Source organism: Myotis nattereri (genome assembly GCF_964212035.1).
Source record: "Myotis nattereri genome assembly, chromosome: 19".
Lineage (NCBI taxonomy): Eukaryota > Metazoa > Chordata > Mammalia > Chiroptera > Vespertilionidae > Myotis > Myotis nattereri.
Window position 1 is genome coordinate 13,061,346 of NC_138095.1, and position 25,494 is coordinate 13,086,839.

The 25,494-nt window shown below is 50.0% G+C and overlaps 1 protein-coding gene across 1 annotated transcript in view; it reads right to left on the minus strand.

Moving 5' to 3' along the window:
* Positions 1–25,494, minus strand: part of PI4KA (phosphatidylinositol 4-kinase alpha) — a 96,098-nt gene that overhangs the window by 8,620 nt on the left and 61,984 nt on the right. Inside the window, exons 20-42 of the mRNA XM_081113583.1 lie at positions 22,261–22,369; positions 21,772–21,908; positions 21,444–21,577; positions 18,857–18,939; positions 17,548–17,618; positions 17,340–17,464; positions 16,753–16,834; positions 16,423–16,506; positions 15,272–15,361; positions 14,578–14,697; positions 12,461–12,553; positions 11,336–11,492; positions 10,950–11,077; positions 8,840–8,998; positions 8,365–8,516; positions 6,466–6,573; positions 5,721–5,848; positions 4,626–4,745; positions 4,387–4,466; positions 4,087–4,280; positions 3,067–3,157; positions 2,396–2,563; positions 1,253–1,306 (exon numbers count right to left, since the gene is read on the minus strand). Coding sequence (XP_080969709.1) covers positions 1,253–1,306; positions 2,396–2,563; positions 3,067–3,157; positions 4,087–4,280; positions 4,387–4,466; positions 4,626–4,745; positions 5,721–5,848; positions 6,466–6,573; positions 8,365–8,516; positions 8,840–8,998; positions 10,950–11,077; positions 11,336–11,492; positions 12,461–12,553; positions 14,578–14,697; positions 15,272–15,361; positions 16,423–16,506; positions 16,753–16,834; positions 17,340–17,464; positions 17,548–17,618; positions 18,857–18,939; positions 21,444–21,577; positions 21,772–21,908; positions 22,261–22,369 — 2,667 coding nt within the window. The remainder of the gene's footprint in view (positions 1–1,252; positions 1,307–2,395; positions 2,564–3,066; positions 3,158–4,086; positions 4,281–4,386; positions 4,467–4,625; positions 4,746–5,720; positions 5,849–6,465; positions 6,574–8,364; positions 8,517–8,839; positions 8,999–10,949; positions 11,078–11,335; positions 11,493–12,460; positions 12,554–14,577; positions 14,698–15,271; positions 15,362–16,422; positions 16,507–16,752; positions 16,835–17,339; positions 17,465–17,547; positions 17,619–18,856; positions 18,940–21,443; positions 21,578–21,771; positions 21,909–22,260; positions 22,370–25,494) is intronic.

Here is a 25,494-nt window from a genome sequence, read left to right on the forward strand (position 1 = left end):
CAGGTGGTGGGTCTGCAATACAGGCATGAGTTAGCTTTTGTCTCCTCTTCCTTCCCCTGGATTCTAAGAACTGTGACTCTGCCACCAATTTTTGCTGTTGTCAAGTATGAGGAATGAGTAGGCTGGGTACTAAAACTCATCTGTAAGCTAAGGTAAGACTCAGTCTATCAGGAGAGGTTGGCTGTGATCCTAGAAGCGCTTTGGACTCTGGAATGAGTTGAAGCATCCTGCCAATCTACGGGGAGGAAAGCCTCGGGACACCCAGCCACTGTGCTCACAGCTGCTAGTGGGAGTTACGCACTGTGGGCTGGTGCCACAGGGCTCAGCGGGATGTAATGGGGAAAGTGAGGCTGGCACAGGGCATCGAGCAGGACTGGCAGTGTCGGAGAAGCAGGTGCTGCTGCTGTCCTCAGACATGGGCGCTGACCTGATGCATGGACCATGTGGGCCTTGGGCTGTGGTCACCCACATGGTGGTTTTCTGTGCCAGGCTCTGTGCTAGACAGCTTATGTACATGTGCGCTGTTACAGGCTGCACTGTATTCCCCCCAGTGCTTCAGAATGTGACTGTATTTAGGATGGGTCTTTAAGGACGGGTTAAGTTCAAAAGAGATAAGTAGGATAGGCTCTAATCCAATCTGACTGGTGTCCTCATCAGAAGAGACACACAGAGCGACAACCATGTGAGGACACAGGGAGAAGACAGCCTCCTACCAGCCAAGGAGAGAGGCCTCAGAAGAAACAACCTGGCTGACACCTCGGTCTCCGGCTTCCAGCCTCCAGAACTGTGAGGAAATACATCTCTGCTGTTAGGACCCCCGGCTGCAGCACTTGGCTACGGCAGCCCTTGCAAATGAATACATCATCTCATCTAATCTTCACCGCTTCCCACTGACGAGACAAGGGAGTCGGGGAACCTGCTGAGACCTGCATCCAACGAGTGGGAACCCAGGGCAGGCTGAGAACACTTCCAGAACTTGCTCACAGTGCAGAGTGAGACGGGCCTCAGGGTGAGTGGGGGCCTCCTGGCCATGGACACTGGTGACAACCATGGCGGGGATGGGTGTGAAAGGAGCTCAGGGACAGTGGTCACAGGTTGGTGGTCTTGCGCCCAAGGCAGGCTGGGAACACACCTGATCACCAGGCTGGGGCGTAAAGGCTGGACGGCATGTCCTTGTTGCCAAGGGCTCCCTCCCCAGCGCCCCGCACAGCTCTCAGGGTGAAGAGAACAGCATGCATAGGTGCAGCCTTACCTTGTCATACCTGAGGGCCTGCACGATCTGGGGGATGTAGAACAGGATGGCGTCCTGCAAATGAGGGGAAGTGATCATGACCTCAGAGAGGGAGGACAATCCTCACCGCTAGGAAAGGTGAGAACAACTCAACATGGATGGACGCCCTAGGATCCCCCCTCCCAACCTGGGACTGGCGTGCGGTCACTCAGCCTCCAGGATACTGTCCTCGCTGGAGACCACAGCAGGACTGAGAACCTGGGAAAGCCCAGAGGACAGCAAGGAAAATGGCCAATGGCTCAAAACACATCATCAGTGAGAAAAAGCAAGAGGAACAAGGCTGTGCCTACAAGGGGAGAAGGCCCACCCGTGTTCACTGCTGGGGGCCTACCTGGGGATAAGGACCGAGGTTACAGCAGGCCTGTGGGCTGGAGCTGCATTAATTCAGACTCCAGAACATTCTACCAAATCCCTGTCACTGTGCCTGTCATGTGGGGTCATTGGGCCATGAGCCTGTATAGCTAACAACTGGAACCAACTCAAGTAAACTTTGTTTTTAACTCAGACACTTAAAAAGAAATATAACTAGGAAACACATCTGAATTAGAATGAAATCTATCTTCTATGACTACTTCTAAACAGAAATATAAAGACACTAGAGGCCCAATGCATGAAATTCGTGCATGGGTAGGATTCCTAGGCCTGGCTGGCAATCAGGGCCAATCTGTGGGGCGACTGGGGGGCCCCACTGGCACCCACCTTGGCCAGCTTGGCGCTACCTGCTCACCAGCCTCACCCCTGCCGCCACCGCCATCACCAGTCACCTCCCTTTGCAGGGCAACTGGCGGGGCAATTGGCCGTGGGGGTTTGCAGGTGGGTCCCCTGCTGGCGCCCACCTTGGCTGGCCTGGGGCCTGCAGGCTGGGGGCAGCTCCTGCGTTGAGTGTCTGCCCCCTTGTGGTCAGTGCATGTCATAGCGACCAGTCATTCTATTGGTCATTCCACTGTCGGGTTGATTTGCATATTAGGCTTTCATTATATAGGGTGTGCTAAGATAGACCAATGTTTAATCAGGCCTACATCTGGGTTTGAAATAAAGCCTGTCTCTCACCTCTCCACCTGAACACTGTTGAGGAGTCCCACTAAGGCCAAGGGCTGGGCTTACCGGTGGGAAGGACCGCAGGACTTTCACCCCATACTGTGCCGTGAGAGGATGCGGTGGGTACATGCTGGAGAAGTAGGAGAGCCCAGTGGGCGGGTCCGCGGGCGCCCAGCACAGCACATGGCTGAGTTCAGGTGCATCGGCGTCGATGGTGTGCCAGGTGACCAGGAACTGGGAAGGAAATAGGGAGATGGTTGGCCAGTCCCTGGGGCCCATCAGAAAATACTCAACTCCAACCCACATCACAAGGATGGCCCAAAAAGTGATGATTATAAAGCATTTAAAACAAAGTGGCAAAGGCTTCTGACAGTTATGTACAATAGCACAATTTCAACTAGGGTGAAACACATTCAATAACATAAATGCTTCATAGGAGTGGAAAACACAGGAAACTAGAAAGATCATTATACCACTGAGGTCACAAGGTTTCTGTCATATTTCTGGTTTCTAGGCTTTTCTGGAGACCATTTTGTTTTTGTGCATTTTGAACCCACCCACCAGCACATACTACACTAGAGGCTCGATGCACAAAATTCATGCAAGAGGAGGCCTTCCTTCTCCTGGCTGCGGCACTGGCTTCCCTCTGGCACCCGGGACCCGGGCTTCATCTGGAAGGTTGTCCGGAAGGATGTCCGGTCTAATTAGCATATTATGCTTTTATTATTATAGATTACCTTGATAGCTTCAGGAATGTCACTAACGGCTCCTGGGTCCAACCGAACCAGACGGGTCACTTCACTGCCAATGGCTTCTGTGTTCTTAAACCTACGGCCACAGAGGGATGGATGGGATGGTCTCACCAGCAGAAGAGGAGCCAAGGGAACCCTGAACTGCATGGATGCAGATCAATTCCAGCTATAGCTACTGACACACTGGTAACTCCAAACACAAGTGTTTACAATGAGCAGCATTTTGATCGGCTATGATAAAATGCCAGAACTATCTCCAACAGGAATTATCCTATCTCACCATTCAAAGGATGCCTCCCTTTACTGTCCTTGCCTTCAGAACACCCCCTGGCCCTGGCCCCCAAAGGGACCCATCCACGGGCCAGAAGGCATCTTAGCAAGTGGGAGGGCAGGGCGGGTGTAAGTTTTCAGGTTAACACAAGACAGACTTTCTATAAACACTGTCAGACTGTGGTCCTGATCCAGAGGACTGAATTAGAACCAGGAGGAAGCAGTCAGTAAGCAAGTATGGGCTAACGGGAAAGCATCCACATGGGGGAAACATAATCCCTCTGGTGGGATTGAGTGTGAGGGCCTTGGAAGTCCCTCTCAGACTAAGAGCCCTGTCCTTGTGAGAGCTTCCCTGGGAGAGCTCACATTCCCTCTGCTGCTGGCTGCCTCCTCTGGGGAGCCTGCCACTGGGAGTCAACATCCAGGAACAAACCCAAACGCTTCCCAGGTCGACTCCCGGACGTGGTAGCCTCCATGCACTTCCTTTCCTCCTCGGATAAGACTGGGGCCTGAAGTGCTGATGTGACTTCCTGGGGCTCCAGGTGCTGGGGTACCCTAGGCAGGAGTCTATGCTGTGTGACCACTGCACAGGACTGGGTGAATGTCCAGGACGGAGGACCAGTCTGCGAATATTGCCTCCCCAAAGGTCCCTGACGATGACATGTCACATTTGTCCGCACTAAGGCCCCCTTCCTCTAGAAAAGCCCTTGTCAAGCAGGTGTGATGGGGGCCCACCTGGCTGGCAGCTGCACGGCCAGGTAAGGAGAGATGCTCCAGGCAAGGTTCACATTATCTTTCCACTGCTTCTCACTCAGGCTGGTATACTTGGACCTCCAGTTGGCCACACTGTTCTCCCCGGCCTGGTCCAGCTCCAGCTCTGGGGCTGACAGTGGGTTGTACCACGTGGTGAGACGTTCAATCTCGGTGGCCTGGTGAGATGAGACAGACACTGATGTGCTTTTTGCATGTGCCCACATGCTGCTCTGCTCCCTTCTCCTCCCTGGTGCTGTGGGCACACGGTGGGTGGTGCCTTACCAGCAGGGACAGCAGCAGCGTTCTGCGCTTCATGTAGTATTTGTGCAGCTGGGAGCCCCGGTTGGTCTTCTTGGACATGCCTGGGGAGCAGAGGAGCACGCATGTGTTCACTGGAGGTCACCGGCCCACCCTTTGTTTCCAGAACCCAGGGGAAGCTGTCTTTCAGCGCTCTGTCCACCATCTGAGCCGGCAGGATGTGACTCAGACCTGAGGAACCTGTCAGCAAACCTTCAACTGACCTGACTTCTTGGAGATGGTCGACATGCCGCTGGACAGGGGGTAGGTGTTGATCCAGCCTTGCGTGGCCTGTTGGCGGGAGCCGACAGCTATATCCAGATTGCTCCGGGTGTCTTGATTGTCTGTGGGCAAAGACATTGTTGCTTCTAGAATGAGGCATCTGAATTTTCACCAGAGATAAGGCGATCAGTGGAAGAGCAGGGGGACACACGGCTGATGACGGCTTTGCAGAACTAACCCAGACATCTGAGAAGTTCTAGATGAAAAGCTTACTAAACTTTGTATCTTTGCCCTAGCCTTTAAGAGAGAATAAAATAAATATGGCAGTCGTCTTGATAAATGACGGCAGTTATCTGATCTCCAGCCCTGTGCTGTACACGAGGGGACCTGGGGGGCAGATGATAAGGGCTGTTTGCCTGGTTCTGAGTGGAGCCAGGAAGCCGACTTAGGAAATCACTGTGCCTGCTTTTTCCTTTTGCTTTCCTGGCAGTCAGGTTGTCAGCTGTGGGTCTGGCTGCAGAGACTCCACTCATCTAATTTATGGTGTGTAATCGGCTCCATGCTTCGAGAACAAGAACGTGGTTTTCTTCTGGAGGTTTGCTGCTCCTTTTCCTTACCCTTCACCCACATCCACCCATCCATCCACCTAGCTCCTGTAACTCAGCTCACATGTTACTTCTCCCAGAACACTGTCCCTGGCTCCACAACTCCAGGGGGCCAAGTGCCTCTCCTTGAGGGATGCTCCCATAATCGCCTCCTGTTGAAATCACCTGTCGATTTGATTGTTTTCTACCAATATGGGCTGTTAGATATGCAGCAGGTGCTTGTGAACCGAGCTGGTGCTGGCAGAAGTGACGCTGATGGCATCTGTTCATTCTGCTCCTCAGCTGGGGCTGGAGAAGTGGTGGCCAGGCAGGCCTCAGGCCTTTGGTGACTGTGCAGCACAGCCAAGGCCAGGCCTCAGCTGGGCCCTAAGTGCTCTTCTGACCTGGCTCCTTCAGGGCTGCCCACTGCACACCCCTGTCCTGCACTGCCCCCTACCCCACACCTCAGCCCCACCACCCGTGAGCAGCTGCACTGCTCACAACAGCCCTCACCTGGGGGAACCAGCTGGCTGGCAGTCAGGTACTTCTTATCTGAGAACATAGCCGTCCAAAATTTAATCATTATGCTTATGTCTTCACGCAGCCTCTTTTCTCCTTGAGTAGGAAACTTCGGGGGACAACTTCAAACAACCACAAGAGGACAAGGGTTGAGTGCCTGGAGTCAGGGACTAGAAGGCAGCACATTATAACGCAGTGAGAGGCGACACCAGTGATACCTGAATGATGAGAGGTTAGCCCAGAGCTCCTGATCAGGAAAACTATCTTACCCCCACGGGAAAGTGTGACGCTCTCTAGCCCTCTCATGACCACCTCAACCACTATCCTCAGCAATGTCTCCAGCTCTTGGCAGAATAGTGTACTTGTGGCAGGTTGTGCAACCATAGCTGTTTCCATGTAACAACACCCATACTTGCAAAGCCCCAGGAGGCAGGTATTTGCAATTCTTCATGCAATAACCGTTCATAGTAATTGGAAAGTTAAAAGGATGCACTTAATCTCTTAAGTCAATTGAACTGAATTATTGTTCATCTCATAGGGAGGCTAAGTACACACATGGAAACACGGCACAGGGCTGGGATCGTCAAATCCAGGGGTGTCATGGTTGCTGAATGAGGTTGGTGGCATAACCAGGCAAACCGTTTTCTCCTGTGATGACCTCTGGGGACCTGGGACAACCAGAGGCAGTGTCTGGAGCTGGGCTGTCACTGGACACTGCACAGCACAGTGCGGGGAGTACCTGAAATAGTCAAAGGCAGTCGAATAGATCTTCTCCCGGAGTACGTTGCGAATGGTTGCATTTGGAACCACGTCAGCGTGCAGGAGAGACAGCCCCAGGGTCAGCAGTCTAAGAGAGAACCAGGGGCCAAGTCAAAGCTACGCAGCCTGGACCAAACCTCTGTGGGGTCCGGGTCTACCCTGCAAACCACTGGGCTCTTGCGCTTAGGGCACGTCTCCAAATGACAGCTCTAGGCTGCCAGGACGGTGGCATCAGTCAGGTGATTATAGTTCACAGGTTTGTTGTACCCAAAATGTCCCAGGAAAGGTTCTTCTTAAACCTTCACTTTTGTTGAGATACAATTAAAAATGTGTTAATCTGCCTTGGCCAGAAGCTTCAGTTTAATAAACTATCTGCAAGCTACTCCCTGAGCCCTGGCCAGTTGTTTTGGGTGTCGTCCTGTACACCAAAAGGTTGTGGGTTCGATTCCCTGTCAGGGAACATACATAGATTGTAGGTTCAGTCCCTTGTCAGGATGTGTCCAGAAGGCAACCGATCCGTGTTTCTCTCTCACATCGATGTTCCTCTCTCTCTAAAATCTGTAAACATACTCTCAGGTCAGCATTAATAAAAACAACACCTACTCCTTAAGATGCAGTCACTTACAGGTACTCTGAAGGCAGAACAATTAATTCAAGTTAAAAAAAAGAAGTAATTTACCAAGGACCTGGTTCTGCCAGGTCAGGGCTCCTGAACAAGTGTCTACAGACAGTGCTGGTCTGTGACAAGGTCAAGTACAGGAACAGAGAGGAAGCACCTAATCATTTCTACAGCAATTCCACACTGCTATGTGGGACCTTTTCTAGCAGCTCATTCTCACTGCATCTTATAAAAGTATAGGTCGGTGACAATTTTAAAATCAGGGAAAAAAGAACTAGCCTTTCCTCGAAGTGGCTTGAGAAGCGCAGCCTAAGCAGCACCCAGTGGGCTGCAGGAACGCGGGTCTGGAGCTCATGGGAGGGGCAGACAGAGCTGGCATCACTGGTGGGCAGCAGGAAGAGGTAGGCAGGGAAGTGGCATTCCCCAGGTGGGGGCTCCTCACCTTCCCTCCATCTGACCACCCAGCACCTGCAGGTCCAGCTCAGACCTCTCCTCCCCACATCAGGCTGGCCTTTCCTGCTATGTTTAGAGCAACCCCGGTCATAGCAGCTGGCTTGAGGCCCCCCACCAGGCCACACATCCCAAAGGGGATTATGCGCCCTCCACTCATATGTCTGGTGTTTTGCACAGGACTTAGCATATAGTTGGCACGATCAGAAATGACCTGACCAAGTCACCGCCAGCTCCCTGGCCTGACCTTATCACATCACCTATTTTTTTTTTTTAAGATTAAAGAAAAATTTGACTTTTAGAGAGAGACGGATGGAGAGAGAGAAAAACACTGATGTGAAAATGAAACATTGGCTGCCTCCTGCATGTCCCCTACTGGGAATTGAGCCTGCAACCCAGGCACGTGCCCATATCTGGCATCATATCAGCGACACTTCGGTGTATGGGATGATGCCCAACCAACTGAGCCACACCAGGCAGGACACCACATGCTATTTTTCATTCACAACTATGTCACCAGAATGGTGACACCATTTTGCTGCCACCCACCCCCAACCAATTTAGAAAGGCTGCCCAACATCTGGCTGCCCCAGGTCAATGAGTGGATCAGCTTCCTGGATACTCCCCTGCTGTGGACAGAACAATGGCCGGCTTCCCCAGCCCTGAAGGGTGCACTGGGACAGGTCATTTGTGCACATACTGGGAGCTCAGTCAGTTCCTGGTGAATAAATGACCAACCAGGGGAAAGCCCCATGGAGAGGGCCCGCAGCACCAGCAGCTCAGCCCCCCTACAAGAGGAGAGCCCCTCACTTGAAGCGAGGCCCAATGGCTGCCACGTGTCGGTTCATGCTCCCCTTGGCCCCGCCGATGTTCAGGGACATGGAGCGCTGCAGCAGGCTGGAGAAGATCTCCACTTGGTCAGAGCTGCAGTACTTGGCGATCTCGAACCGCTGCACCAGGAACTAAGAGGCAAGGACAATACGCTGCCATGACGGGGCCTGGCTGGCTCATCCCAGAGCCAGCTCAGCCAGGAGAGGAGAGGCTCTGTGCTCAGGTGGGTGGTCTGAGGGAAGCAGGGAGGGGCCGACAGGGCTGGGGATAAGGCTGGAACAAAACAGCCTATCTAACCCCTCCCCCACCAGGTAAGACAATCTTAACCTTGGAGCCCCATGCTCACTGGGCCCCAGGCCCCAGCGGGAGCCCCCACCCCTGTAGCTAGAGGAGGCGGATGGAGCACAGCTGAGCCTGGAGAGGCGTAGAGAGGCAATGGGGTCCAGGCACATACGTCAATCCAGATGCAGTGAGGGGTCACTTCAGGGGCACAGGGTTTGGGCTGACTTGCTTCTGATGCTGCCAGGGGGTCTGCTTCCTTTATTTCAGCAGAAAAAAGGCCGAGCTTCTGCTCCACTGTCATCTGCCAGGCCCCTGCCATCTCCCGCAGAAACTGCAAGTACACAACGACTGTTAGCCCCTCACAGAGCACAGAAAGGTGCTTACTAATTATGTTTTATTATAAAAGGAACAGATGCTCACTGAACAAAGTTTATGGACCAAGGAAAGTATGACTAAAAGGTGATCTATGATCCCACTTCCTAGCTTTTTTTTTTTTTTTTTTTTTAACATGAAGCCCATTCTTGAACTATTGCCAGGCCATGTTCTGTGTGGTGGCAGCCAGGACTGCTTGTGAACTAACAAGGGCAGAGCTGGATTCTGGCTCCAGAACCCATTTCCTTTTCTCCACTCTACACGGACCCTGCAAAATACCTTCATGCCACTAACCAGGCTGGAGAATAATTGGGGAGGTGAGTGGAGTGTGCAACTGCCACTGGGCTGGGCAAGGGGTTCGGCAGGGGAACAGCTTCCCCCGTTGGCCTGACACCACCAGGCAGCTCCTTCAAGGGCGCCCAGACCCACCTGCAGAGTGGTGGCCACTGAGGCTTGGTGCCTGGGGCAGACATCCTGGCTTTCTGCTCAGTATTTACTTCCTCCTTCTTCCTTAAGTTATGGTTTTGTGTGGGTGGCCAAGTGGCCAGTCACAAGTACCCTCATCCAGGCCTCTGCTGTTCGGGGTAGCCACAGGTTTCCATTAGCACTAATGAGCAAGTGGGCATCAGCGGAGTGAGGCCCTGGGGAAGGGCATGGCAAGTGGCGCCTGCCTTGGCCCTCTGCCCTCCTTCCTGCCTGAGGCAAAAGTCCACACACTAAAGGTGCAGAGTTGCAGACAACAGGCTGGGATATCAACAAACTGCCCACAACAGAGAAGAACACACTCCCACTGGGCAAGGCACTGCTCTTGGTTTCTCTTTCCTGCAGAGACAGGTAAGTGTTACAATAGATTGGGGGTGGGGGGACGGGGGCATCCGGCCCGTGGGCTGTACAAGGTCCAATAAATCATTCGGTCTGGCCCTGATAAGGCATTAGGGGTGAGTTAATTAAATTTTTGACCAAATATAGCAGGCTAATTTTTAAGTTGATAATTTTGTATGGCCCTCGATTGATGTTATAAATATCCAAATGGCCCTTGGCAGAAAAAAGATTCCCCACCCCTGCAATATATGAAGAAACAGCAGGGCCACCAGGACCAATGAGCCCCAGCACAATCACTCATTAGTTTGATAAGCATGTCCTGGTCATTGCTTCTGACCAGGACCTTCTAGGCTCTGGGAATGGAGCATGAACAAGACAAACACATCCACCTGATCTCTGCTAAGGGGAAAACAGCTATGAAGAGGCTCGGGAGCGTGACTGAGGGTGTATGTGACATTCTAGGTAGTGTGGGCAGGGGACAGCTAAGGCAAGCCCCTGTGGGCCCACTCCAGTAGCAACTTCAGAAAAACGAACACAAGGAAGGCTGCTCCTCCCAAAATTAGCAGTCCCAGAGAAGTATCCCTGTCGACAAACACAACCATTTCCAATGTTGATAGGTGTTCCAATCTCAGAGAAATGGCTCCCCCTACTGAGCTTTGGAAAAATAACAACTTCAAGGCACCACTGGCATGCTTTTAACATGACAGTCCTGTGGGCAGGCATTAATATCACACTCTTGCCCCAGCTGGTTTGGCTCAGTGGATAGACCGTTGGCCTGTGGACTGAAGGGTCCTGGGTTCGATTGCCAGTCAGGGCACATGCCCGGGATGCAGGCTCGATCCCCAGAAGGGGGCGTGCAGGAGGCAGCCAATCAATGATTCTCTCATCATTGATGTTTCTCTCTCCCTCCCTTCCTCTCTGAAATCAATAAAAACATTTTTTTTTTTTTAAAAAACCACACACTCACACATAAGGCGGCTGAAGCCCCAGAGGGTAAAGGGCTTGCCAGGGTCTCCAAGCTCATCAGCTGAGGATAAGTTCTCTCTATCTCTCACCCCACCCACCCTTAGATGACCCCGGTGTCCTACCGGCACTTCCACTCCGTTTTTGCCGGCCAGCAGCCATTCCCAGCAGGCCAGGGCAGTCTCCATGCCATGCTCATTGAACATCCGGAGGGGACCCCAACACAAATGATGGAGAAGCTGTGGGTCACAATCTGGAACCAAACACACTGTTCAGAGGCCTTGAACATGAGCTAAACCCCACGGCCTCCCCAGGTGAGCAAGATCGTCAGTCAGCATCAGCTGGGACAACGATGGCCTTTTCTTTACTTCTACCCACAGAGAGGCCACAGGGATCTCTACTGGGGGAGCTCCAGCTCTTTCTTCAGCCAGAACTCCAATTCACTACGGATAATGGATGCCACCAATTTGTTTACAAATGAGGCCAGAGGTCCACAGGGCTGGCCCCTTACCTTTGCTGCTGATGAGCATCGCCGTCAGCTTGAACATGGCCTGCGTGTAGGGCTGAGGATTACTGAGGGCTAGGGCTGTGTTCAGCTCCTGGACCATCATTTTGTTCAGGTCAGATATCTGGCCCGTGGCATCGGAGAACTGAATCATTCCATACACCTACAAGAAGCATGCTGTCAGCAGAGGCGTGCGTAACTCAGGCACATGGGTGAGGCCCCGGCAGCCCCCTAACCACAATCAAGGCAGGACCAAAGGATGCTTCACTGCCCCAAACTAGAGCCCACAGTATGCACGCAGAGTGACAGGCTGAAGTCAGCGATGCTACCACTGCTCAGAGATTTTGGGGAAATTCTCTTTTAGAAATGTGTGTGAGCCCTGGCCTGTTTGGCTCCACGGTTAGAGCATCGGCCCAGGGACCGAAGGGTTGCAGGTTTGATTCCCGGTCAAAGGCACATACCTTAGTTGCAGGTTTGATTCCCAGCCCCCATGGGGTACGTGTGGGAGGCCACCAGTCAATGTGTGTGTGCCCCCCCGCCCCGCCTCCTCCCTCCCTTCCACTATCCCTCTAAAGATCAATGGAAAAAATATCCTCAGGTGAGGAATTAAAAAAAAAGAAACGTATGTTAGTGTTCCCCACCATTCTAGATGGTCTTTGAGGGCAGGGACCTGGTCTTATCATCTTTGTATTCTAGCACTGAGCCTAGGGTCTGACTCCATAGGTCTGTGTGCATGTGGGCTGAATAAAGTTCCTTCAGAATCAATCAGTGACTCAACAAAATCAGCCTCACTATATAGGACATCAGGTCAGCACGCAGGAGGCAGCTGGTCGTTCTTTCTCTCACTGATGTTTCCATCTCTATCTCTCCCTTCCTCTCTAAAATCAATAAAAACATATTAAGAAAACAACAAGAAAAATAGAATGCTTCAGTATAGCCAGTGTGGTGAGTGACTCTCATAAATGCTCCAGGCTGTGCTAATGGTCCTAGGGGCCAGCCTTCAAGTCCACCTAAAATAAGTGAGTTCCATATTGACCAGACTCCCTACTCATTTTCTATTGGGAAGGAGCTGACTGACATCAGAACAAGAGGACACTCTGAAGGGCCTCGGACACAGGGCAGAAGGAGTACCTCGCCCGCATAGCGGTTGCGCAGATTCAGCGACGCCATGAAGTTGGAGTAATCTTTCTTCACACAGGCTGGGCGCTCGGTAAGCTGAGTTGCCTACAGACAAATATCAATAATTACTTCAGACCATAGCACTGTGTTTTCCTCATGTTTACCATGGCTAAACCTAAGTCCAATTAATAAGTCAGGTTCAGTTCCAGGGGTTATTAACAATCTTTAGTGCTTGAAAGTCAGTAAAATGAACTACTTTAGAAGACCCTCTAGTCTGTTATGTCTCATGAAAAATGACGTAAAAAAATTTTTAGCATGAAAAATTTCTCTGGAAGGCCACCCCGACCACGTTCACCCAGTGGTGCACAGGCCTTTGCAGCAGAAACAATCACCTGATTGCCGTGAAATCACCGTTAACTGCAACAGCCATGTTGTGAAGTTAATGGTCACGGGATGCCCCCTCTGCGATGGTGCTGGTGTGTGAATGTGACTTAGAGAAGGTAGAGGGTGCCTGAAGTGAGAGCAGCAACAGAGCCAGTAAAAGCTCTGAGACATCCACTTGCTGCTGATGGAAAGGGGCACACTGAGTGGAGACAACCCACAGAGTGGGAAAACATCCCCCCACTTCCTCTGCTGCAGCCTCAGGCCCCAGCCCACCTCCCACCCCTCCGGGTTTCAGGGACTCCTCTCTGTAACTCGGAGACAGCTCCCTGACTGCCGTGTGATGGAGTGCCGTGGGCCTGCGGACTTCTTTGCTTCCCATGGAGCAGGGCACCTATGCCAGGATCTCTAGCACAGCAACAATCAGCAACACAATAAAAAGTATCCTTTTGTCTTTAGCAACAGAAAAGGGAAAACCTAATCAAAATCTAATTTTCTAAAGAATAATATTTAAGCCCTAACCGGTTTGGCTCAGTGGATAGAGTGTCGGCCTGCGGACTCAAGGGTCCCAGGTTCGATTCCGGTCAGGGGCATGTACCTTGGTTGTGGGCACATACCCAGTAGGCTGTGTGCAGGAGGCAGCTGATCGATGTTTCTCTCTCATCCATGTTTCTGATTCTCTCTATCCCTCTCCCTTACTCTCTGTAAAAAATCAATAAACTATATTTAAAAAAAAAATAATATTTAAGTCTTTTAGGCAAAATCTCTTACAAGTCAGTTGGCTAGAGGCTAGAGAAAGACTACAATTTGTCACATGCATTCTTAGTCTGTGGGCCCTGTGTCCTCGGATTGGTGGAGAGACTGAGGTTGGGGAGCTGAGCCAATGCCACTGGGCCCTGCAGCAGCAGGAAGGCCTGCACGTGGCAGCCTGGCCTCTGCTGTCTGTGTCGAGATGCTTCTTTCTTCAGAGAAAACACAGTGACCTGAGGTGAGTGCTCCGAGGATGACATGGGTAAACAGACACTGGCCTCCTCTGGCTCTGCTAACGGGCTCCTCCCTTCCTCCGAGGTCACAGGGCAGTCCTGCGGCCTCCCTCCCTGGTGCGGCACCTCCACCACAATGAATCCTTAAGAGAGAGGCAGGCAGCCTCCCCACCCACCCTGAGAGAGTTAAGAAGCACCAAGGGAGAAGAGCCCCTGCTGGGCCCTGAGGTTGGGAGACAACAAAGTGCAACCGTCAGATCACCTGTTCTCAGCCCTACTTTGCTCCTAGGCCCTAACTTACTTCAGAAAGCACTACCCTGGACGTGCTGTCCTCTGAATTAATCTCGAGCCGAACAAGACGAAGCTGAAGGCCTACATGCAGTTCAGCAGGCACTGCGCGCTGTCCAGAGTCAACACGACTATAACCGTTGCTGATGTGTCTACCACAGATCAGCTTCCTTCCTCCAAGATGTGGACTCGCAGAAATCCAAATCTGACCTCATGAGTGAATCAAGCTTACCTCCATCAGTCCATATTTTCAAAACGGAAGACAGTGAGGAAATGCCTGCGTGACTGAGCAGCTGCTCTCTGAAGCTGGGGGGCTCTCAAGATTCCGATCTACCAACAGACACTCTGAGCGCCTCACACAGGCAGTTGTGGGTGCCCAGGCGGCTTTCATGAAAATACTCATCAGCGTTGGCCCTTCCCCACACTGGTCCTTCCCTGACACAGTGCTCCTGGGGAGCAGTGAGCCCCTTCACGTACCCCGAGAGTCGTGTTCTGCTTGTTGTAGCTGGCGAAGTGAAGAATGCTCTCGGTGGCCATGGCCAGCCCCGTGTGCTGGGACAGTCCCGACACCCAGTTCTGATGTTTGTTCAGATATTCCTGGAATAGGGGAAAATGCTGTTTTACTTTAAAGGTAAAAACAACACTTGATAAATTGAGGTGTGAGGTAGTAAAGCAAACGCTGGTTCCAGGGCTGGGTCTGCCCCCTCCCGACAGCCGTGGGGCCCTCAGGGAGTGAGGAAGAGCCCCCCTCTGACTGGCTGCTGCTTCCAGGTGAACAAGGACAAAGCTGGTCCCCAGAGCGGCTGGCACACAGCGAATGTGAGAGGACCACTGATTCCTTGGGAGCATTTGCTATCTGCCAAGTGCTGGGCAAACAGCTGCAGGGCCTGGTCCTGCCATCCACACCCAGGCAGTCTGGCAGATCTATTGCCGAGCAGCCCTGCTGATGGGGCGGCTGCGGACAGAGGAAGGCACAGATCCGATCCACTGGCCTCCCTCACCCCCAAACAGCACACTTACCCCACAACCTGCTCCCATTATTCTCAGGCACTAAACTAATGCTTGGTCGGTTTGTTCACACGAGTGCTGTCTGTACTGAGATTGTGTAAAGCTCTTTGGATGGTTTGAAAGAGCTTATCAAGATTTCTTTTTGATGATTTTAAAAAAGTACCTGCAGGTGGGATTTGGTGACTGTAGGTGCCCACTTCATGGCCTCCTGTAGGATCATTTCACAGCGTGCAGCAAAGTCCTTCACGATGCTCTGAAAAGGGGTGTGATCAACCCGAGGTCAGGGTATCTGGGCTGTCAGAGGACCCCACCATACACTGTGGATAGCTATGGCCCAATTGGGTCCCCCCACATCCATGTGGAAGCTCTAACCCCCAGCACTTCAGAACGTAACTAACTGGAGCCAGGGTCTTCAACGAAGTGATCACATTCAAATGGGATCAGCGTGGGCCCTACTCCAACAGGACTGGTGTCCTTGTAAGAAGAGCAGATGAAGACACAGTCATGTACGGAGGGAGAAGAAGCCATCCACCAACCAAGGAGAGAGCTCCAGATGACATCAACACTGCCACCACCTTGATCTCAAACTTCAGCCTCCAGAAATATGTGAAAATACACCTCTGTGATTTAAGCCACCCAGTCTGTGATACTTTGTTATGGCAGCCATAGCAAACCAACAGAGGGACTGGGCTCCAACACCAAGGCTCCTGGGTACAGGGAACCCGCACACATCTGGTCTGTAATCCTTGCATGAGGCTGTGTGGCAGAGCCCACACTCACAGCACATCACACAGCTACTCTGCAACGTAAGTCCTGAGTTAGTGATGCAAGGAGCAGGAAGGTCCAGGGAGGTAAAAGCCATCACAGGGACCTCACTACTGCACATGGGGAAGTCCCTGTTGGCAGCTGGTTTGGCTGGGAGGCCCTGAGGTTGGAACATGATCAGCCCCAGCATGATCTCACATCTGCCACAGTGAGGGCTCTACGTCAGATCTCAGAGCAGTAAAGCTCGTCTCAAAGTCATGCTTGCTCATTAGCGTTAAGATGCTGTAAGCTGACAGGTAGCTGAAAACCTGTTTGGCAGTTGAACCAAGAAAAGAGCTGAGAACCAGCATGGCTGAGTGGCAGACAGACCTGGGAGTGAGCTGGCACCCATTCATACTGTGCGACCCTGGCAACTGAGGGATAGGGCGCATACTGCTCACACCTCAGACTGCTGGAGACTGAATGACATGCTGTGCGGAACATGCTGGCCCTAAGACACAGAAGATGGCAGTGAAACGGCCCTTAAGAAGGGGACCGCTCTGCGCCTACCTCCCGGGCTTCACATGTGTCAGGAACGGTGATCCGATAGGGGGCGTCGGGGATGCTGTAGTAAGGCTGGTCCTTGTGAATATCCTGAAAGCACAAAGGACTTCCTCTTCCAACAGCCTTCCCCCAGCTGCCCCTGCCGAGCTGTGCCTCCAGGGACGCCGGGCAGCAGAGCATTTGCCTTCCTTCCCCCAACTCGTCCCGTCTGTGCTAGGCTTCCAAACCTGCTGTGGCTTACTGGGAAAGGTCAGGGTAGGATTTGGGCTTCCCACCCCCAATTAAGCCACTTGGAGCATGAATCAGGCTCAGCGTGTGGTGGGCAGGGACACTTACTGCACTCAGCGACAGGGACAGGGTCTGGAGGATGTCCAGCATGGTCTTCAGCACCGTCCCGCTCCATAGCAAGTGGGGAAACCTGCACCGAGAGTCACTTTTCAGGGACCAGGAGCCAAATCCTAGGGCACCCACGTTCCTTAAAGGCTGAGGGTCAGAGGTCAGGAGGCTTCCAAGGCAGAGCACCAGTCAGAAAAGCTCCCAGGCTCCCGCTAGTCCCATTGCTCAGGGCCAAGTGACCTGCTTCCAACGACTGTCTTGGTTACCCAATGGCCAGGCCACACTCCCCACTCCCCAAGGGAGCCTTCTCTTTTAGGACCAGGGCTCCTTGATGTTTTCATCGTGGCAAAATGGCAGTATTTGCATGACACAGAAGATCTGCTCCTGGAGAGGGGCCCCGGGGTGGAGGGGACAGACTGCACAGCTGTGACTCGTAGTGGCTCCAGCAAACGCCAGCACTCTTGGGAGGCTGCATCGCTTTGAAAGCTTTAATTCTGACTCCATTTTTTTCTGGACTGATAATGTATCGAGATCACACAGGTATATGTGTACACACACACAGAGCATTAAAAGGAAAATGAGCGTACTTATCCACCAGGCCAGACAGGTACTTGTCCGCCACCCTCCGTATCCTCTTGTGAATGTGGTTGAAGTTCACCAAGAGGAACTGCGCGTGCCGCTCCAGCTCCTCCTCATTCTCCTTGGTCTTTGCCTGGAGAGTCAGAAGAGACAGGTACAGCAGGCGCCCTCCGTGTGCCCCCGGCAAACACGTGCTGGCTCTCTGACAAGGCTTACTTTATCCGCCATCATGTTTAGGAAGGCTTCAAACACTTTGTCTGCGACGGCGATCACACACTGCATCATCCCTGAAACAAGAAGGGTCAGGAGCATCAAGAGAAAGGGACCAACCCTAGCTACTGTCAAATGTTTTGTTTGGACATAATTTTAGACTTACTGAGGAGTTCCCACACACCCTCCACCCAGCTTCCCCTGATATTAACATTGCATTTGTCAAAACTAAGAATTGGAAATTGATACAATATGATTTCCTAAACTTCAGGCTTATATGGATTTCTCCAATTTCCTCACTAGCATGTATCCCTTTTCTGTTCCAGGATCCAATCCAGGATGCCACTTGGCATTTACTCATCATGTCTCCTTGGTCTCCCCCAATCTATGTTGATTCCTCAATCTGTTCTTGTCTTGAATGATCTTGACATTTCTGAAGAGCACAGGTATTGTGTAGGAGGGTCCTCAATTTAGGTCTATCTGATATTTGCTCAGGATTAGACCAAGGAAAACAGCACAGAAGTGCCCTCCTCCTCGCATCATATCAGGGCCTGGTCTGGCCTGACAGTGTCCTGGGAAACACTTGCGGTCGTAAGTGGGGTCTCCTCATAACCAGCAGGACTACCAAGGAGCCCTTCACAGTGAGGAACGGGCTGTGACCACACCACGCTCCCGCTTGGCTAAGGGAGCATTTCTAACTGGCTACTTGGTAGGATGCTTTGTCCATCACCGGCCCTTTCTACCTGGTCCCTCTCTGAGACCAGGCATGACCTTCTTCCCTAGACGGTATAGCTCTTTCCTGATTACAATGGAAACGGCATGTCTTTATCTCACAAATACTTAATGGAAGAAACTAATATTTTACACACACACACACACACCCTAGTATATGTGATTTTCTTTTAAGCAAAATAATAAATATATTTTATTCATGTTCAAATTTGATAATTTTTCTTTTGGGAGTCCCTTTAAATTGGTTCTGCTCTGGACTTTAAAAGGCATGACTGTTCCTTGGCAACAACAAGATGCTCCTGGTCCAACAACGACCCTCTAAGGAGCCCAGGATCCTTTGAGCAGAGGATAGTTTTAGGGGCTGAAATCTGGGGGCTGGAGCACATTGAGCATTGATGGTGGGCAAGAGTGATGCTTTTTCTGCTCTTAGGCCTCTTGCAGTAGTGGCAGAGTCACAAAGATATGTATTTTTTAAGGTTATATGTTTTATATTGATCTTTCCACACAGACAGAAAATAGGTAGTATTCCTTTTTACCTGATAAAGCTCAGTTCATCACACAAGTACCACAATAATAAACTTACCAGACTTGTCTTTCTGAATAGCTTTATCCTCAAAGTAGCAGAACATGACCTGGAAGCGGTCGGGATCTGTTGAGCGCAAAACCCTAACAAGGAGAGAACAGCTTTGAGTAAATTTTGAAAAATCCAGGCCTTCCCTGTCACAGGCTAGATACTGCCCAGGAATGGTGAGGCTGCGAAGAATGGATGGGCTACACCATTTAGAGGGAGAAATGCTGACATGGACTTCCTAAAGGGTGATGTCCGCCACCTACCATAACATTCCCACACTGTTCCCCCCAGCAGCCCACCAGTAGTGACAGATCTTAAGGGTTATATGCATCAGGATTCTCCTAACAGCCCTGGCCGAATGTCCATCATCAGGAGACGGGTCAGATAAACCAGAGTACATCCATCCACTGGCACATCACACAGCCACCAAAACGAGAGGCGTCTCTGTATGTGCCGCTACAGAGAAAAACCCAAGACAAATGGTTAGATGAGAAGAGCAAGGTGTGGGGAAACGAGTTTCCTAAAGGCCTCTGTGTGCTTGGTGAACGCGTAGGATACACATGCTTGCATATGCACAGGAGGTTTCTAGAAGGGAACGTAAGAGGCTATCAACAGTAGGTATCTAAGGATTCAGGGCCAGGAAAGTGATGCTTGTATTTTTCATCTTTAGCATCTCCTCTATTATCCCAATGTTTTTATTCTCTATTTCACTTTATGCACCTTGAACATTTTTATTTTTAGAATAAAAAATATCTTTAACCTTGGGGAAAAAGAGAAAAGAAAGAAAGTCATGAGCTTGAACTGTGGCCCCTGTGATGAGCTGTTCAGGGTTTGGGGGGCTCCACAGGGAGAGTGCAGGCACAAACACAGGCCAGCGCTCCTCAGTCTGTGGGCACCCACCTTTAGACAGTTATGCTTCAGTGGGTAAGCTTGGTGGCTTTAGGCATATGCGGTTTCGAGTGTTCATGTGCACACAGCTTCAACCAATTTCTCACATTTTTACTAGTTCTCCCAATAACTAGTGGCTGAGAATCTGAGCCAGGTTCTTGAATAAAGGCTTCAGGTTTGCTTCTCTGTTCTAACAGAGGGTCTTGGGGACTGGCAGGCAGCACACGGCAGGAGCTGGGCTCATGGGAGCCGCTGCGGGCTGGTCCCCTCAGCCTTCGTCTGCCAGCCAAGTCAACAGCCTGACAGAGAGCCTGAGCTCACCATTCATGGGCACACTTGTGAGGAAGCAGGAGACAGCCCTTCCTGCAGCAGGTATATGAGATTGAGAGCATCTGTTGTAGCCACACATCTGGTATGACTTGTTTTTCTTTAAAAATGTATTACTGTACATAGGGGATGGTGGTGAGATCAGGGTTTTTTTTTCCCCCTCTACTTATATCCAAGTTTTTGTGTAATGTTCTCATATTACTTTTGTAACAAAACAAAAAACAATCACAATGAAAAAAAGAAAAGCAAGTCAAAACTCCCTTAGCTCTGTGTGGGACTCTGGGAAGAATGAGTCACTCGTTTTTAAATTCTGCTCTGCTATGGGGTCCTCAGGCTGCCTTAATCTATTTTACACGTTGAGCTTTCAAGTGTGACTTTTTACCAGGTTTTGTAGCACCAAATAAGGGTAAAATAATTATGTTACCCAAATATCTTTCCTTTTAAGAATTAATATTTTCTTTTCCAAACCATTTGAGAAAGACATTATTCTATGATATTCTATCCTGTGACTTAAACAGGCTAAGTGTAATCCGACCTTTTTTGGTGACGGATGCATCACTCTGTGGCTCGTGTATTTGGCTACAGGGCAGCATGCCTCAGTCTTATCTCGGTGGGTCTGTAGCGTCCATAATGGCAGCCATAGACAGCTGAATTCTGAGCATCCTGGCGCTTCTTCCAGCCTTCATTTACGAGAGGCAACATGATACAGTGCTTAAGAGACTACATATGTTTCAATCTCAATTAGGGATTATTATCTTGGGCAACTAACTTAACTGCTTAGTCTCACTTAACTGCAACTAACTAATGTGCAAAATGGGTATGAGTGCCTACCTCATAGGCTTGTTGAAGAGCATGTAAATGCACGAAGTCACTCAGTCCAGGCTAATACTGATATTGTCATGATGACAATTATAGATCATTACAATTATTATAGCTGTTAGGTCCGCTGTGGCTACGATGCATCCCAAGCATCAGGCCATCTATGGGATTATTTTGGACAGGCACCTTCCCATTTCCTGTTTGTACTCTACTGTGATCCTGGAAGCCAGCTGAATGGGTGTCTCGGTGAGGGCTGCTTTCCAACAGGGCCCTCTCCCAGGCAACTGGACTGAGTTTGCAGCATCTATTGTGATTGCTCAGAAGCCGATTCCCTCTGGGAAAAGGGTAACACCAGAGTTTAGACACCTGGGCAATGATTAGATGTTTGGTGCTCAGGAAGGAGGAGCACACGAGAAAAGCAAAGGGAGTGCTCTGCTTGTTTTTAAGAAAGCTTGCATATCTTGGTAGGGATTGAAAAAAAGTTCCATGCAAGTCCCATGCCTGGAAGGTGCGAAAACGTAAACCAGCCCAAATGTGGATGTGCGGGAGGTGAAGGCTTGTCTACCTCATATACTCCAGCCGGTACACAGACAGGAGATAGGTGGACATGGCAAAGTCCAGCTTGTTGATGAGGGCAGACACTTCGGGGGCAGGATCCAGCAGGTTGATGATGGTGCTGCGCAGCTCATTCAGTTCAGCCTAGAGGGAAATGAACACTTGAGGTCTCACGTGGGCTCTGGAGGGGAAGCTAGCCCGCCCCCAGGAGACACAAACCCCAGGGGCTGATCCTGGCTATTTCATGTTAAATGAAAGGACCTGCTCTAATTATTCAAGGCTGCTCAGCAAAAGCCCTGTGCTGCACCATCTGCCCTTGGAAGGGCAAGAATCCTTACGGGGGTGACTGTGTCGTTTTTCATGGCCGAGTTATACTGGAGGACAGACCGCAGTGGCTCTTTGCTGGGAAAGGTGAGCAGGGGGGACTTGGTGGCTATTTCACAGACCCCCTCGTACCATTCTTCTGGCCAGAGTCCTGGAAGAGAATGCACAGGAGTGAGATGACAGCCCTGGTCATGAAGCACTACGGTGGGGTTGACACTGGCAATTTCTAGAGTCATGGGACCCTTGTTTAAGTCAGTTTTCCCCAAAATTTGGCATAGATACAAATCTTTTGGATAACTTACACAAGTTTTTCCTAAGCTATGTGGTAGTCTCAGGACCCTAAACCACATCTGGGAGGTGTAACATTTGCAAATACTTGTAGGAAGCAGCAGCTGCATTGGGCTAATTTAAAATGTGTGCACATTCAAAATAGGTTGAGGCCCACCTCACCTTTGTTTCCACTCTGCACGCTGTCTTCCCTCGAAAAGTGGACATGCCCCTACCTGACCCCTCCACGGCGAATCCCATCAGAACAGAATAGAGCCAGAAGTCCCGGAAGAGCTTCTGCAACCGTGGCTTAGCTTCCTTGATGGGCGGCAACCGTCGGGTAAGCTGATGTGCCAAGGAGAGAGGGAGAAAAGGCTATTTACTCAAAAAACCCTAAAACCTACAGAAGTGAAATCAACCAGAGATTCATTCTTCAAAAGCATCCTCAGGAACCTGTCCATTAGACTGGATAGGAAAAGGCACAATGAGCAGTAACCAACACTTGGTAAGTTAACGTTCAGTTACTCAGCAAACATTTATTAGCTAATTTTCACCGGGAGGTGAAAAACACCATTTCTGCACTTTAAGGTCTTTCTGCCTAATTTGGAGGCAGGTGAGCAAGCACAGTGGGTGGAGTTCCTGGAAAAGTGTCATGAGTCTCAATGTTAGCATGCAAGTACACTTAGCCAGGCAGAGAACAGAGAGCAGACCGTCCAGCATCAGCTCAAAGCCAGGGAATGTGGAGGGCATGGAATACTCAGGGAAAGGCAACAATGAACTGGGGCGAGGGCTCAGGTGAGGATGTAACTGGAGAGACTGAGATCGTGAGAAATCTTGTGGTGGAGGAGAAGTGGCTTTCAAATCTTTTCCAGCACCCCAAATTTTCAAGCAATAATCTTGAGCAGAATCCCAACATGTGCAACAGGTAGAGGCAGAGCTGTGCAGATGTAGAAGTGAGGGACTGAAGGCCCTGCACCCCTGCTCCAGGCGGTGACTCCTCAGGTGTGTAAATGGTTAAATCTGTGCACAGTGCCTGCTAGACAAGTCGATCCTCACAGAACCCCAGCAGATAGATGTCGAGCCCCCATACAGTGAAGGGGGACTCTGTGCTTGTGCTTATAAGCACCAAATACAAGCCAGGCCCTGGGTCAGGGACACAGAGGTAGGACAGATGATAATCCCCATTGCTGGGGGTGCAGAGTGAGATAGCACTTTCACACTGGCTGGTAGATTATAAATTGGTATAACACTTCCTGTAAAGTTATCTATACATATAAAAGGCTAATCTGCAAAGTGTCCCTGTGGGTGTTTGACCAGAGACTGGGAGTTCTATCGCTCGCTATGATGTGCGCTGACCAGCAGGGGGTGGCGTGGAATGAAGGAAGGCCTGGCCAGCAGCCGGAAGGCCCCGATTGGCCCTGATCACCAGCCAGGCCTAGGGACCCTACCTGTGCACGAATTTCATGCACCAGGCCTCTAGTTTAGTAATATACATAACAATTCTAAGTATCCCCATTTTATCTAAAATCTCAACTCTAGAAATCTAAAAAAAAAAATCTAATTTGTAACTATTTGTGGAGATGGATGTTAATGTGGTAATCATTTTGCAATATGTACAAATATCAAATCATTATGAACCTGCTATGTGAACTGTATCTCAAGTGTGAAAAAAACCTCGCCCTGGTTGGTGTGGCTTGTTGGTTGAGCATCTTCCCATGCACCGAAAGGTCACCAGTTCGATCCCCAGTCAGGTCACCTGCCCAGGCTGTGAGTTCCATACCTGGTCAGGGTGCCCAAGGAAGGCAAATGGTAGATGTTTCTCTCTCACATCGAGTTTCTCTCTCTCTCCCCCTCTCTTTCTAAAATAATAAAAACATTTTTAAAATCTTATTTAGGCATAAAAATGTAATATTTGTTATAACAACAAAATAAACAGAAAAAAATTAAATGTCTACCTTGAGGGGGCATTTAAATAAATTATGGTATATTAAAAAATATTTTCGATGAATATTTGGTGACACAGGTAGAACTCACAATATTTCAAGTGAAAAAACACAAAAGTAATATGATAAGTAAAGTAATATGTATAAATAATATGATATAGGCTTAAAATATATGTGTATAAACATATATTAATAGAAAAAGAAGGGGAAATACCAGCTGCTTATTAATAATTATTTCTGATGGTTGAATTGACAGGAGTTTCTATGTTCTTCCTTAAGTTGCCTGTACTTCTTAGAGTTCTGCCCTAGACGTGTTCTTTTCACAATCTCAGGGAGGGTGCAGGAGTTGGCCTAGGACTTGGTAACATGCTGTGTGGGAGAAGGAACAGCTTTTTCTCAAAAGCCACCAGAATGCTATGTCCCTGGGAAGCCAGTTGAGACACTTAGGGGTGCAGGTGGACTCTGGAAAGGGGCTGAGGAGGTGGAGGAATGCAAAGGAGGGCAGCAATGAACAGAAGCTTCCTATTTAAGAAGTCCAGTGCCACACAGGACACTGCCATGAAAGCACAGTTAATGAGGGGCTACTACTATAAGTGCCAAAGCTGACCAAGTTCCAACCAACATTTAAAATATATATGTGTATTATTTATTTCAGAGAGGAAGGGAGAGAGAACGCTATATATAGAAACATCAATGATGAGAGAGAATCATTGATCAACTGCCTCCTGCATGCCCCACACTGGAGATTGATTCCGCAACCTGGGCATGTACCCTGACTAGGAATTGAACTGTGACCTCCTGGTTCATAGGTTGATACTCAACCACTGAGCCATGCTGGCTGGACAACCAACATTTTTTGAATCCTGAACTCAAAAAACAGACAGCCCTTTAACATGCCGAATTTGTCACAATAAGCAACACACAGATGCCCCCCTGAAGGCTCCTTGCACACCTGCAGATTGCCCCGAGTCTCACTCTCACTTCTGAGGGTGACAGCACCAAACACACTCAAGGGTACTGATATCAGGGAGCAGCACTCTGTCATATATTGGTTTTCCAGACAATTCAGAATATTCTTATAATATTTTAGATTGCAAAGTTAAAAACAAACAGTCCTAGCCGGTTTGACTCAGTAGATAGAGCGTCGGCCTGCAGACTGAAGGGTCCCAGGTTCGATTCTGGTCAAGGGCACATGCCTGGGTTGTGGGCTCGATCCCCAGTGGGGGGCGTACAGGAGGCAGCCGATCAATGATTCTCTCTCATCATTGATGTTTCTATCTCTCTCTCTCTCCCTTCCTCTCTGAAATCAATAAAAATATATTGTACAAAATACAAATAAACAAATCATAGCCCCACAGATTGTGAATGCCTAGGTCAGTGGTCGGCAAACTCATTAGTCAACAGAGCCAAATATCAACAGTATGACGATTGAAATTTCTTTTGAGAGCCAAATTTTTTAAACTTAAACTATATAGGTAGGTACATTGTTATTAACTTCATTAGGGTCCTCCTAAGCTGGCCTTTGCT